We start from the raw sequence: 15,970 nt of genomic DNA on the forward strand, positions 1-15,970 counted from the left end.
CACGGAGTACATGTTTTCTATTTCTTTTAGGAAACAACAAGACGAGGAAAAGGAAACAACTTGTTCACTCTAATTATCAAAATGTAAATTCTCTTTGCTCGCGCCATCACTACGTCAACAGCTCGTGCTAGTTCTGCGTTTCCATCGAGTTATAGAAACACGATTTTTAACCAATCAGCGCGCCTATTTTCTTAGGACTGTTTCTAAATATTGACATTAGAGTTATCACACAGTCCATGTGGCGTAGTTATACGTAGTACTGATCTGTATTTACTCGACCTTTGCGCCATGTTTAGGAACAAGATTATCAAACAAGTTTTGTTGACGCAGACTTGAATTAAAGCAGTGCCTCTGTTGTGCACTATGAGTATCTCTTCAAATTTCTGCGGAAGAATTGTTGAAATTGATCTTGGACAATAGAAGATGAAGCTTACCGCTTTCAGCTTTCCATTACTAGCCGTGGGTTTCTTGATAACCACGCCATCTTATCATGGAGTTTTGGGACAAACATCAAACACTTCAGCAGCTTTGGCGGTGCTATCGAACTGTCCCAAAAGTCAGTGTCTGGTAAGTTCACATACGTTTTTAAGCAATTTCAGTGTAATCCTGTCTCCTTTTTTTTTTTTTATGATCAAATGATTGCTCTCGTTAATCATATCAGACAGACGCTATTTCTTGCCTTGCGAATGCTGGAGGAAACCCAAATGACGAAAGTAAGTCAACTTGAGTTATTAATTAGTTTTCGCCGGGAATAAGGAAGTAAGTAAGCAAGCAAGCAAGTAAGTAATTTGAGCGAAGGCTCGTTTGAATGCAAATGTGCAACAAAGGATTATTTTAAAGAAAGTAACATCAGTGAATGAAATGTTTACGTTACAAAAATGGAACGACAATGCCGTTAAATTTTTTGCACAGAATACAGCTGCATTCAAGCAAAGTTGATAGAGATATCCGTTTCAAATTTCTCCTGAAAACATTATATTCTCTGATGTTCTAATGTTGTCGGAAAGATTGTTCCAGTGTTTGGCCGCTTGATAAGTAATGGAGTGAAGCATAAAGGCGTGAATTTGGTATTGAGAGGAGCAGCTTAAATTGGCCGCGAAGACTTTATTCACTTCTTCGCAAGATGAACATTTCGCGAATATTATTCGGTACTTGGTCATGAATAATCTTGTAGACCAAAATAAGGGCTTGCTTGATGCGTCGATGTTCCAGGGAATCAATATTTCCAAATTAAATTAGGTAGTTTTCCTTCACTCCTTCAGCCGATTGAAAATTCAAGCATTTTATTATACCGCTACCGCTAAACAGCTCTAAAGAAATATAGCTTTTAGATAAGAGTCACGGTCTTGCCAATTCAAAGATCCTCTCAGCCTCGCGCAAAACTAATTGAAAACATATTTACTTTTCCATTTCAGGCCAAGCAAGGAAACTGGAAAAACTTGAGAAGGAGGTATGCCTTTTATCGTTGAGAATGAAATGAAATCACGGTAACTTTGAGGAAAAAATTCTTGTTTCCATCGCTCTCCTAACCTTTCCCGTCCAGAAGTGAATGTCGAAACAGTTAAGAAAAAATTTATGGAATATAAGTAGCTGTCCCTGCTTGTCTTTAGTGTAAGGTTGACCAAGAAATGAGTAAAAAGAGTGAAAAGTAAAATGATTGCTTAAATTGTAACCGTGGTCAAACCATGAGAAAAAAAGCTCTCTATGAATTCCCTTGGTTTAAAAGTCGAATAATTAATTTTACATTGGGTTTTTTTTTTGGATTACTTTTTTTTACTTTTATATTTATTTTTTGTGTTTTCAAAATCAAGGTGGCCTCCTTAAAAGCACTGTTAGCTAGAGCTGGGAAACCTTCTGGTTTCGCTGTGCTCGACAGCAATGGCCGCTTGAACCAGAGTCTCCTTGCGGCAGGTTACGACAAATACTCTTTGTACGACTTGGGCTGGCAGTCTCTTCACATGGCGGCCGCTGCTGCCTGCAGAGGAAGCACCAGTTCAGGGGGCTCTGGCTGCTGTCACAACGTCGTCCTTGTGCGTAACGCGGCTGATAAGAAGACCTGTGCTCAGATTTGCGCCCAGTCTCCGTTTCGCAACTGTGACGCAGAACTTTCCATTCATGGAAAAACAGGAAAAGCCACTCACAACGGAGAGCAGATTGGCTCCTTCTACAACTATTATTGCTCTGAACCGTTCGGCGGAGGGAGTGAGGTGTCACGCTCTGTTAGTGACATCACTCGGTACCCAGACCCGTATCCCTACTACAGCTTTTGCTGTTGCCGGAAGTAAAAGAAAGAGTGTAAACACAACGTGTTTCCTAGTTTTGATGTATGCTGTGATACTTTGAATAGCGTTGTCTCTTCGGTTTGAGGGTAATAAAGGTGTCACAATTATTTGTTGTGATTTTTACTGCCGAATTTTTGTTTTCCGTTTCGCCTTTAAATTGACTTGCGTAAGTTAAGCCCCCATAAATAATAGATCATTATAATGGAGAGGAATACAATTTATTAATGCAGAAAAAGAGGCAGTACTAGGAAACAGTTTTGCTTTCGAGATAAATTGGTTGCTTAGTCCTATTTTAGAATTGATTGTTCTACTGTCCAGACTTAGTAGTTCGGACAACACATCTTCACCCAGCTTCCTGTACCTCCCTTTTTAATTCCCTCCGCGCATTCCTCCTTCCTCTCTCCCTCTTCGCATGCCACCTCCATGCTAGACTGCAAGCCGTCTCCCTTTTTCTGGAATATATTCTGTATGCGATCTAAATTTTGAACTGAACATTATTAAATCTGTTAATAGAAGCGCACTAAATATTAGAAGAACAAATTTTCTAACTTGGACAGCCGTACCTGCATGATCCCCTCTGATATTAAACATTATAACTCTCATCCCTCTGTTACGACTGCTTCCTTTAAAAATTTCCGGTCTTGACCTGGACGTAACCAAGATGAAATGAAGAGGCTATTAATATATGCTAGTGAGTTGTAAAGCAGAGAAGCTAAATTTTGCCCTAAATCTCTCAAACGGGACTTCCGGTTATCAGAATACCAACTATTGGAGGTATATGAAAAACGAGCACCAAAGCCAAAATTTGTTGCTCAGAGTAGACCCGCGCTCTACTTTTCGCAACAACTTTCTTCAACCCGCAACAAATGTTTTTGTTGCGCGACAAGTTGATCATGCAAGGTGAAAAACGGGAAACATCGACCCAAACTGGCATCGAAACAATGTTGCGAGCCAAGTTGAGGGTTTTTGTATCTCGTATTGCGCCGCCTTTAGTATCACACCTTTGAGAACTATCACCTGGGATAAGATTAAAGAAGCTGAAGGATGAGAGCTCACGGCAACCTCTCGTTGGCGGCTGCCAGATGTATGCATTGGGAAGCACCAGCTAGTTTCCCCGGCATCGGCAGAAAATGCGCTGCATGGACAAGGCATTTCTCAACGTGCTGAAACGAAAAGTCTAATAACTTCCACAAAAATTTGTCGGCTATATATATCATTGTCGACGAATCGCTCACAGTAGAAACACGGACAGGGAAACGTAAACGGTAAGCTGAAATTTCACTTCGATCTTGTGTTCTTTCCCTAGCGAATTATTGTAGTACTGTACGGTACTATAAGTTAATTTATGCCTTTACATTTATGATTCCGCTAGTTGCACTGCAGTAACTAACCAAAAAATTGGCAGAGGTATCTTTTCCAGTACTTGTCAGTCCAGCGAACGCAAAAAGAAAAGAGACTTCTGCTAGCAGGGAATAGCCGAACTTTTCAGGAACTAATTTGAAGAGAAGGAGATGAAACTAGGAAATGAAATAAAAATCTGCCGGTGTGCGCTCTCGTTTTACATAGAACTTGGTATTTGGTCATTTCACGTTGCACATTTGTAGACAAATCCGAAGAAGTGTACAAAATTTCAAAACGCATGTCTAGAACAACCGTTTTCCTTTTTAAGTGCCAATTTTTACTGACGTTCTTGTTGAGGTCCGCGTTATAGATTTTAAAGTCCATTATCACAAAAAGAACGCACCCTTGGACAAACCGAGGTCATGCTAAGTCTTCTATCCTCTAACGCCTGCTTTCTTCCCACCTATTGCCCGATACTGTTTTCACACGGCCTCGATGCCCAAAAATTTGGGAGTCCCCGCAGCTTTGGATTGGGTGAAGCGACGTTATAATACGTGCGCGAAAAAATTTACACGTACGTGTGAAAATTACGCTCAGCCCTTAGCTCATTGATGATTGTTTAATCGAGAAATTCTTGTAAGTACATGTAAATTTCCCTCACGAATTATAACCAAGTGAAGCTATGATCCTCACAGTTATGAACGCAAAGTAGAGAAGCCTGAAATTTTCAGGACTTCAACGGGGTTTGAACCCGTGACCTCGCGATGCCGGCGCGATGAATTAGATAGCGAATTACAACGTCACTGTTGTAGTTCGTTTTCACGTCATTTACATACATACATACATACATACTTTATTCGTCCCAAATGGGCTTTTCAGAATAAAGAAATAACTAATGCTATATACAAGAAAATTAATTAACAATTAACTAGTAAGATGACATAAACAAACCGATTAATTGTTAGTGAACAAATTAATTAATGAGATAAAAACAGCGTAAATCGAGCAATTATATTTATATTTTTAGTTGAGCATTGTAAGGTAGTAGCCAAAACGCGGGGCCGGGGTCGGGGTCGGGGTCGGGGTCGGGGTCGGGGTGTCCTTTTTTTTTTTAAATGTCGTTTCAATTTTTGTAGTTATTCTCCCGTACTGTTATTTTCTATTTTATTTACCACAGCAAGTTTGCATGAGTTGAAAGGTGACTTTTTATTAGAAATTCAGAAATATATAAATCGAAACTGCAAACGCGCAAATTACTTTTTTCACTTTCCTCCGATCAAGAACGTTATAATTAAAGACAATCAATAGAAGAAATCAAACCATAAGATCGTGTAGATTAGAAAACACAAATTGTACTATATTCAAGAAATCAGTTGCATTCTTCTTTTTGCCTATGGCCGGCATTCCAAAACATTAATCTATTTCTGTAATATTTTCCTTTCAGTCGACTAGTTCAACGACACATCGATCGAGCAACTAGTACGAATAAAAATCTGAAAATCTACAGGATAATCGGTGGCGTGATCTTGCCTTAAAGTAGTGCCTCGTACGTCGGTGCGAATCACCTAGTGACACTGAAGACTCGCTGAGCTCCAAACTTTAATACCACATTTCAATGTTTACTTCGTAAGAAACTTCTCCGCAATACAATTAAAACGAAACAGAACATAGCCATAATTCCACTATGGTCGTCACGCAAACGTTCTCAGTTGCTTGTTTTCGCAAAATTGTTCTAAATGTGGTTGTGCTTTTCCTCGTACAATTGGATTCGACCCCTTGAAGTCCGAATAGAATTGGCTAGCAAGTTCCTGTGGGACTGACTTTACTACAAACCGTTTGTGGTAAATCAGACAACAACATTGACAACAACACGAACAAACAAGCAAAAAGAACGTTGCATGACTGCGTGACGATCATCGTGGAACTGTGATTCTGTTGTTTTTTTTTAACGAAGTGAATATTACGATGGGACTCTGTCTGGCAGTTAGCGTGTATTCCATAAACTCCAATTTTAGCAATTTCGGAAATTCTCTTAATTTCGAACAACAAACTTCGATTTTCGGAAAGACGAAAAAACAAAGTACGATTTTAAGAAAAACTAAAATGCCCCTTAAGAGCTTTCATAGCTTCCGTAGGTTCCTCCATTGCCACCATAAATGACAGTCATTCGAGAATGACGACAAAATGAAACAAAATTTTGGAAAAAAAGGCACCCCGACCCCGACCCCGACCCCGACCCCGACCCCGACCCCGACCCCGACCCCTACCCCTACCCCGACCCCGACCCCGACCCCGACCCCGGCCCCGGCCCCGGCCCCGCGTTTTGGCTACTACCGCATTGTAACTTGTTGTGAAACGTCAATCAGTAACGGCCTACCATCGCATAATAAATCAGTTATTATTTGTTTAAGGTAGGTTTTAAATCTTTAAATCTTGAAGTGATTCGACGAATTGATGAATCTTAGCGCATTTTTTCATAGTTAGTAGACATAGGACACCTGCGAGATAGGGGCATTAAGATTTGCGATTTTCGCCTTCTTTTAGACCGGGTTTTTCGGTTTTTGCGCCGAAAAACTTCGCTTTCCCATTTTAAGAATTTGATTTTCGGTTTTCGGCATAGATGAAAGTGTTTTTTCGGATTTGGTATCCTATGCAGTTTTCGGTTTTTCCTATTTGGTGTAGGGTTTCGGTTGGGTCCAGAGCTTTAACAAACACTTTAAGTGAATGAGAATTTTAGCATTAATCAGAGAACAGGACCGAAGCAATCGAATACTCTATTTAATTTTCACAACAATTTATAACTGTCATTGTTAGTTTGTAAGTATTCTGCTCGATTAGAATATTTAACTACTATTCACCGAAGTGGAGGTCACGGCTCGGTAAATATCCACCACTAGCGACCACTAGCCACCGTCGACACTGAGAAAGTACTCTTACGTCTGTGGTCCTTGTTGTGACTTGATAGTGTATTCACAGGAAATCCACCATTACCGTGTGATGACTCCTTTGTTGTCATGGCAACCTACTACGTCATATCAATGACCGCGTCTTGTTAAGCGATCTGGTACCCTAAAATTGATGTTACATGAAACAGTGTTGCAGAATTATCCTTCTAATAAGAAGTTACCTCCAAAATATTGAAACAGGCTTGAACCACCTGGGACTGAAATTGACTAAAGTCAGTAGTGACGACTCGGTCTTTATGACCAGCTAAAACTATTTCGAAGTAACTGTTTTACAGCTTGTCTAATTCCTTTCATTTTCCAGCAATAAAGAAAAGGGTTGAGTAGCGAATTACAGAAAAGAAGTATTCCGGTACTGTTCCCCAATACTTTCCAGTTGTAACTAATTCCATAAAGAGGTTCTCCACGCGAAGCTGTAACAGCAATTGCAACGGTTTAAGGCAGATAGCATATTACTAAAAGGGAATGAACCCAAATGGCATTGAAAATTAACTGTCTTTTTGTACCGGTTTATATTTAACACTGAAAGGACACGAGGATTTGGGCCCTGAATTTGTGCTGGGCTAGTTCCCAGGACTTCTCTTCTTTGGGAAGAAGAGATACTCTGGAAAAGAGGTTGTATTTTCACCTGGCGGTATCCAAGGATTAGATATATCTTAAAGTAACAGCAAGATGAAATAATTATACATGTGAAAATATACCCACAGCCCCATAAAAAGAAAACTCGTTTGTTCCAGTAATAAGTGAAGGTAAAAGCGAAGTTCGCAACCCAAGAAATTGTCACAGAGAGGCGAACGCGCGGCAAAGTAACAACTTCTCGGTATCTCAACCTAAGCTGCAGAGCAAGCAGTCTGTCCACACTTATTGCAGTCAAGGTGGTGATGGACTGTCCACAGAGGACTGTACTCACAGCGAAAGCCAAGCCTTCGCTCTTACTACACAAACTCCAATTCTTTTCTTCAACTGCCATACGATAAACGACAAATAGCGGTAGAGAAACGAGTCCGACACAGAGGTCCGTGATGGAAAGACATCGAAAAAGGACTCTAGATGGCCTGTGGATAGAAGAAACTTTGGGAAGAACAACTAAAATCAGGAGATTCCCACAAATCATAAGAAGTGAAATAACTGAAGATGTAGTAGTCTGTATAGTACTGTATTCGAATCCGGTGACAGGCTTCCTATAACTTACAGCTTCCGAACACGCAGATAAAGAAACTTCATCTTGGTTGCCGTGCACCGTAGATACCGTAGAGTTGAACATTATTGGATGAGGTAGCTACAGACGAACTGCAACAACCACTTGAATACTTTGCTAACGCAATTGTTTACATTTTAAAAGTTGAAAACTACACCTGTCAGTCGACTGTTCAGTAGCGAATAATTTACGCACGTGCAGGTGTTTGCGTCTAATCACAGTTTTATATATATACCGATTTGCTTGACATAAACAAGCAAAGTTGAGAAACTAAAAAAGCAAACTAATGACATAATCTCGGAAACACATCTGGAAATTGTTTTGCATGGAAAAATTGATTATGGTTTTTAAACTGAAGTGACCTGATCTAAAATTTATCTAATGAAACACTTAAATGGACGTTCAAAATTGTTTTCATTCATATTGTACACTTGGTTTTTACATTTCCGGACAAGAAAATTAGGCTTCCACTCAAATTTTAAATTATCAGCTCACAATCAACTTTCCAAACAATGATAATTAGCTTAGGTACATTGATCAGAAACAGTTTTTTGTAAACCATTTGCGTTTTTTGTGGTTGAAGGAAATTAGTAAAAGAAAATGACATACAACATATTTTAACTCCGTTTTCATACAGATGAATGATTTTCCGAGATCTGTGTAGTGCATTTGAAATTTTGTGCACCATCACTATTAGATTTTGCTTTCGGAAAACGTTAATTTTCCAAACAAACTCGCAAGATGGGTGCTCGTTTGAAGCTTGTCATTTATTAATTAACACCAATTCAGTGGATTTTCAAAACAACTTGAGGCGAGGACTCAGGCTCAAATACGGAAGGAACCGCAAATTATTTGCGTGTCACTTAATAAGAATAAGGTCTATTTTATTTAGACTCATTTTTGAGAGAACGCCGAAAAAAGGCCACATTTCAAATGCAAAATTTATGATCACCTCCAGACCACTTTATGTTGTCATTGTCAAAATGAATTTTAATCTTAGGCTTAAAAGAAACTGTTATTATTAATTATCCGACTTCTGTTAGTGAAGTAGCCGACGCTTTTCCCTGGGCTGTCGACACTTGTGGTGAAACCCCTGAACATTAGAGCATAGCTGAACAAGGAGTATTTCGAGAGCAAGTATTCGAAAGCCGAACACCTGTACGCCAGCGATCTTTGCAAAATGATCTATATTTTAGTGTTCATGTAGTAATCAAGGGGTGGATATTTGAGTTTGCAGTACTCTAGCTTAGTGTTAAGTTCTTTTCAGTGGTAAGTGTTTTCATGATAGATTAAAAAATGTTATTGGTTTCACTATTAATGGCAGTTCCCCCGGCAGTTTCCCAGCAAGGTCAGGGTTGTTATTTTATAATTAACAGATCGCTTAGAATAAAGGGGGTAGTTTCTAAAGAAACTGTGGTGCTGCGTCGGTGGGGAAGTAGTATACAAAAATTTGGTTTTATCAACGGAGTTGATAATGTAAATTGACCACCGTACAGGGATTCTAAAAGCTGACGTTTCGAGCGTTAGCCCTTCGTCAGAGCGAATCGAGGAATTTTGGGCTGTGTGTAGTTTTTATAGTGGAGTGGGAGCTACGCTATTGGTTGTAACATGGAATTCTGTCATTCCATTCACCCTTACTTTCCATCCTCATAATCACGCAGTCAAAAGTATCATTCTTAATAACTTTAAATTACTCCAAAATGATCCCGAGACTGGTAGAATCTTTTCGCAATCTCCACTAATTTCATTCAAACGCGACAAAAACGTAGGCAACTTTTTAGTTAGAAGCGCACTCAAAACTAACGAGCAACCAGGCACTTTCAAACGCGCGAGCTCACGATGCAAAACTTGTCCTTTCACTCTTAACTAGGCGACCGATTCCACGAACACCTTCGCGATGTTGAGAAGAACGACAAGGATGCATCTAAGCCAGTCACTCGTTATTTTTATCTCCCTAGCCACTCCAAACATTACATGGCCATCTGCGGCCCTTCTCTACATCAAGGTACGACGGAAAGCCGCAACAATCTGGAACAAAAATTGATCTTCCAAATCGGCACCCTTAATCCTCACGGTATTAACAAACACTTTTCATTTAACTAATGTAATCCTATTTTTCACGTTGCCATGTTACCACCAATAGCGCCGGAAGCTGCCACTCCACTATAAAAACTACACACAACCCATAATTCCTCCATTCGCTCTGACGAAGGGCTAACGCTCGAAAAATCAGCTTTTAGAAATCCCTGTACGGTGGTCAATTTACATTATCAACTCCGTTGATGAAACAAAATTTCTCATAGAAACTCGTTTCTAAGGTTCTATTTGCTCTTTAGTACCCACGATCAAAACATGTCTTCTCCTATTTGAGAATGTTCTTTTTCTGTATTTCCTGCAAATAACTCAACTTCATTCTTTGGTCTGTCCTTTCGGTTCCAGGACGAGAAAGCGGTTCTCTTTGATGTAAAAACAAAAGGCTTTTACATAGGTTTCACTTTTCCAACGCCTTGCGGTGAATGGTAAATTGGTAAAAGTGGGAATCGTACATCTGTCTTGGCACAGCACTTTGCCACCTGCGTTTAATAATTTATGTAGTAGGCGGAGCATTAAGCCCTTCCCCCTCTTCGTGTAGTCCTTTGTTTTGATTTTGTTATGTAACAATCATAAATTATTTTCCTCTGTGCGTATACTGTGTGACTAAATTCTCGATATTGTAACCTGTTTCTTGAAATTTTCGTAACTTGTCATACTCCGATCGTGCTAATTATAATCTGATGTCGCCAAACCTGTAAAATACTGTTTCAAACAAACGATTTTCTCTCATGTGAAAAATATGTGAGCTCATGTAGCTGACGCGCAGGCGTAGTGCGTCTGGCAGGTGTTATTTTGGCGCGTGATTGGCACTTAACTGACCGGTCAAACTAAGAACATTTGAAAAATAGAGTTAGCTGAAGGAGAGCTGTAAGGCCGACCCAAGTACAGCAGATAAAGAAGTAACCCAACAAGATTATTGAGGAGTCTTCCATTCCCCCAATATTTCCTTCAACAATATGCAGCATAAAAATTTTGAGTGTGAATTGACAACGCCTGTTCTTTTTGGTGATTCTGTAAAGATGTCGGTTAAATAGAGGTGATTAAGAGCTGTAGAATTCTGGCCAATCATTTCCACGCCTAATTTCATATTAAGTGTAATTGAGGAGGGTTACAAAATACTATTTGTGTCTATGTTGCCGGTAAAATCCGTTGTCAGGTTGAATCCGTTCTTACCAAGGTTAAACTGGTGATCCCCATTTTACCTAGGTTGAATACACACCGCACTCAGATGAATTGAAGAAACGTTTGTTTGGAGCCTAAATTAAGCCTAGAGAAAAATTAGGGTCAGGTTAGGATTAGTTTTGGTTATTATACATGAATATCAATTGGCTTTTATACAAAAGTAAATAATGAAAAGAACTGTGTTGGGTTGAGCTTGCTCGTCGCTGTAGTGCAGTGGTATCACCAGTTTAACCTTGGTAAGAACAGATTCAACCTGAGAACGGATTTCACCGGTAACATACACGCAAATGGTATTTTGTAACCCTCCTCAATTATACTTAATATGAAAGTAGGCGTGGAAATCGTTTGCCAGAATTCTACAGCTTTTAATAACCTCTATTTAACCGACATCTTTACAGAATCACCAGAAAGAACAGGCGTTGTCGATTCACACTCAAAATTTTAATGCAGCATGAGCTTCTGAGGGAATGGAATACTCCTCAACAATCTTGTTGGTTTACTTCTTTATCTGCCGTACTTGGGTTGGCCTTACAGCTCTCCTTCAGCTAACTCTATTTTTCCAATGTTTTTAGTCTGAACGGTCAATAAAGTGCCAATCACACCTGACAGAATGACACCTGCCAGACGCACTACGCCTACGCGTCAGCTACACGATTTCACATATTTTTCACAACAAAGAAAATCGTTTGTTGGAAACAGTATTTTACAGGTTTGTCGACATCAGATTATAATTAGCACGATCGGAGTATGACATCTTTAAAAAATTTCAAGAAACAGGTTACAATATCGAGAATTTAGTCACACAGTATATGCACAGAGGAAAATAATTTATGATTGTTACATAACAAAATCAAAACAAAGGACTACACATCGAGGGGGAAGGGCTTAATGCTCCGTCTACTACATAAATTATTAAACGCACGTGGCAAAAGTGCTATGCCAAGACAGCTGTACGATTCCTACTTTTACCAATTTACCATTCACCACAAGGTGTTGGAAAAGTGAAACCTATCTATCTGTCCTGAATCCGGCCTGGAATCGCAAGAACAGACCAAAGAATGAAGTCGAGTTATTTCCAGGAAATATAGAAAAAGAACATTCTCGAATTGGAGAAGACAGGTTTTGATCGTGGGTACTAAAGAGCAAATAGAACCTTAGAAGAGAGTCAATAGACCCTTCCACGGTTTTTGGCCTGGGAGGGGGGGAAGGGGCAATTACGGCTAAATTTACAGTAAATGTATGGGATTTTGGCCGACTTTGAACCGCTGTAGCGTCGCTAAAAAGACACGGATTTCCACAGGGAAAGTGTCTTTTAAAAGACATTTATACTGAGATTATTTTCATGAAATATAAAGAACAGATTCAGGCTACAAGGACAATAAACGAATTTTTAAGATTTCATACAAACCCTTTTAAAATCATGACGCCAAATTGCCGCGAGATTAGAAGCAAGATGAAAAGATTTATTATTCGAATTTACGGACGTCATACCTTCCTAATGGCCTTATTTTTTGTTGAATGAATGATATCAATAAAACTATTTAAAGCAGTGGCAAAAGTTGGAAATCTGTCTCTTTTTAGCGGTGTTACAGCGGTTCAAAGTCGGTCGAAATCCTGTACATTTACTATAAATTTACCCGTGTCGGCTGCTTCACTAAGAGAAGTCGGGAACATGAAGTAATTACTAAAGACAGATTCTTTTAAGGCTAAGATTAAAATTCATTTTAAAAATGACGACACAAAGTGATCTGGAGGTGATCATCAGTTTTGCTTTTAAAATGTGGCATTTGGCGGCGTTCTCTCAAAAATGAGTCCAAATAAAATACACCTTATTCCTATTCAGTGACATGCAAATAAGTTGCGGTTCCTTCTGTAGTTGAGCCTGAGTCCTGGCCTCAAGTTGTTTTGAAAATCAACTGAATTGGTGTTAATTAATAAATAGTGAGCTTAAGGACGTTCGCGCCAAAATCTCCCTACGGTGAGATTTTCTTCATTTCTCGCCTAGAGTTAGGTCATAAAGTACTTATTCAAAAAAAATATTGGGGGTCACCGACTTGTTTCGGAGAAAATGACAGTGGAAAAATGCCTTAATTTCGATATATCGGTCATAATAACGAAAGGTAGCCTCATCTGCTCATCCATCGAAAATCCTAAAAATAAACTGTTAGAGTGAAGGTTTCCGTGCGTAGGTTTTTAGGGGTGGGATTTTAAGATAATTTCATGCCGCTAGGGATGTCGTAAACAGTAGAGTTCATCCTGGACGAGCGTTTTCGTAACCTCTATCAGTTGCAACCACTACCGGATGGCACGAGGAAAGAAAATTTAAAAAAAAGATAACTTCTTACGGTGAGATTTTTTTCATTTTATCATATTTTGTAGATAGTAAGTAGAGTAAGTGATTCATGATTAAAAAAATAGGGGTCACCGATGATCCAAGGGAGTAAAATCGATGTGATTTTACGAAGCTCTTGGAAAACTTCGTTTGTCACGTTTTTGCGTGACCTGTCGGGGAAGGACTGGAACCCAAGAGAGGATCGATCGTTGAAGGGATGAAAGGTTTTTACCCCAAAACAAAGCTTTCTCGAGCACAGCAACGAAGTTTTAAGCAGTCGTCATCTTCATTTGGTTAGTGTTTTGTATAATATTTCTCCATTGCCGTCATGCTCGTCTTCTGGAGTGTGGTTTTTGTGAAATTTAATCGCTGGTTTTTTCCACGCAGGTCCGCACTATTCAAGCCGACGAGGACGAAAATACTGCTCTATTTTCACGAAAGTAAAGGAAAAGAACTTCAAAAACATACATTCATTTTGAACTTAAGTTCGTAGGGTAATAAAAACATTAAAAAAAGAAACAGCCCCATTAAATTTACGCAACGGTTCGTCCTCGAGTTTTCCAAACTTTCAGCCACTACTCGATCAGCAGCTACCATTTGAAGAGCTTTTCCATCCTCCCGCTCACTTCTCTTTAACGTTTCATGATGATTCGGAAATAAATGTGCCATTCTTTTGCCGGCCTGGAAATTTTTTCCCGGCGTTTTTGTCGCCATGTTATTTTAACTAATGCTTGAACAATATTTATGAAAGTCAAGTAGACTAGTGCACGACTGATAAAAACAACGCGAACATCAGTCGTGCAGTAGTCTACTTGCCTTTCCTAAATATTTGTAATCAATTTTGACTGATCACGATCTTCTCTTATTCAACGCTGTGGAAGACTTATCGTCCACGGTTTCTGCAAAGGTTTTCAAACCTCAACTTCACTAATGCTCGAAGTAATGCGTGACATATTACAGTCGCGTTACCTGCGCAGTTACGTTGCGCACAAACAATTAGCGCGAACGTCCTTAGGCAACGACGACGGCAACGGCAACGAGAACATCATGTCAAAAAATAAATTCACGTTGTTGTAATCACTTCGTGACTACTTCAACCTTTTTAACATGACAAGGGCGTGGTAGTTCCTCACAAATGACACTGGTCGGAACGGCGGTTACTTTAGGGGAGAAAATTTATCCACAAGTGCTGACGTTCTTCAAAAACCTCAAATTTGGCTATTTCCGGCACGTTGTTAGGGAGCTTAAGCAACCACAACGGCGACGGCAACGAGAACGTCATCTCAAAATATAAATTTGCGTTATTTTGATCGCTTCGTGACTATTTCAACGTTTTTAATATGACAAGGGTGTGGTAATTCCTCAAAGATGACACCAGTCGGAACGGCACTCCATTTTAGGAGAGAAAATGAAAATTTATCCTCAAGTGCTGACGTTCTTCATAAAACCAAAAACTTGGCTATTTCACGTTGTTGTTTTGCTGACGACGGCAAAGAAATGGACAAAAGTGAAAAACGCACGTGCAGGGCGTGCAAAGCTATTGTTTTTACTCACTAAATATGCAAATTTGTGACGTTCTCGCTGCCGTCGCCGTTGTCGTTGCTTAAGCTCCCTGTTGTCTTGCTGACGACGGCAAAGAAATGGACAAAAGTGAAAAACGCACGTGCAGGGCGTGCAAAGGTATTGTTTTTGCCCCACTAAATATGCCAATTTGTGACGTTCTCGTTTCCGTCGACGTTGTCGTTGCTTAAGCTCCCTAATAACAAGCTTGAAACGAACGCCCCTCTTTGCAAGTTTAAAAAATTAACCTTTTCTGAAAGCAAAATCTAATAGTAATGGTCCACAAAATTTCAAATACACTACAAAGATCTCGGAAAACCATTTCTCTGTATGAAAACGGAGTTAAAATATGTTAAATGTCATTTTCCTTTACTAATTTCCTTCAACCTCAAAAAACGCAAATGGTTTACACAAAACTGTTTCTGAGCAATGTACGTAAGCTAATTACCGTTGTTTGGAAAGTTGATTGTGAGCTGATAATTTAAAATTTGAGTGGAAGCCTAATTTTCTTGTCCGGAAATGTAAAAACCAAGTGTACAATATGAATAAAAACTATCTTGAACGTCCATTTAAGTGTTTCATAAGATAAACTTTAGATGAGGTCACTCCAGTTTAAAAACCAAAATCAATTTTTCCATGCAAAAGTATTCCAGATTTGTTTCCGAGATTATGACATTAGTTTGCTTTTTTAATTTTTCAACTTTGCTTGTTTATGTTAAGCAAATCGCTCTTGAACAATAGTTTTATTATATTTATAAAACAGTGATTAGCCGCAAACACCTGCACGCGCGTAAATTATTCGCTACTAAACAATCGACTGATAGGTGTAACGTACTGTAGTTTTCAACTTTTAAAATGTAAACAATTACGTTAGCAAAGTACTCTCACGGGCAATGCCATCTCTATCAACTTTTAATTGTGTGAAATTTTAATGACGTCATTGAAAAAAACTTAAACAAGATTTCACCATCCGCATCTTTTCTCCGAGATTTTGCGTTTACTTTCTCGATTACGTACG

The 15,970-nt window shown here is 39.2% G+C and overlaps 1 protein-coding gene across 1 annotated transcript; it reads left to right on the plus strand.

The window, feature by feature from the left end:
* The first annotated feature begins 294 nt into the window (after positions 1-294).
* On the plus strand, positions 295-2,389 carry LOC138060474 (uncharacterized). Its single transcript, XM_068906268.1, has 4 exons — positions 295-567; positions 662-713; positions 1,416-1,450; positions 1,812-2,389. Exons 1-4 carry the CDS (start codon positions 424-426, stop codon positions 2,283-2,285), a joined length of 705 nt encoding a protein of 234 aa, XP_068762369.1. The 5' UTR covers positions 295-423; the 3' UTR covers positions 2,286-2,389.
* Positions 2,390-15,970: the final 13,581 nt, after the last annotated feature.

This window comes from Montipora capricornis, chromosome 8, assembly GCF_036669925.1.
Source record: "Montipora capricornis isolate CH-2021 chromosome 8, ASM3666992v2, whole genome shotgun sequence".
In the NCBI taxonomy this organism is placed as follows: Eukaryota; Metazoa; Cnidaria; class Anthozoa; order Scleractinia; family Acroporidae; genus Montipora; species Montipora capricornis.

Coding starts and splice junctions, on each gene's coding strand:
- LOC138060474 (XM_068906268.1), top strand. CDS start 424: ATGAAGCTTACCGCTTTCAGCTTTCCATTACTAGCCGTGGGTTTCTTG. Junction 568..661: donor GTCCCAAAAGTCAGTGTCTG/GTAAGTTCACAT, acceptor TAATCATATCAG/ACAGACGCTATTTCTTGCCT. Junction 1,451..1,811: donor TGGAAAAACTTGAGAAGGAG/GTATGCCTTTTA, acceptor TTCAAAATCAAG/GTGGCCTCCTTAAAAGCACT.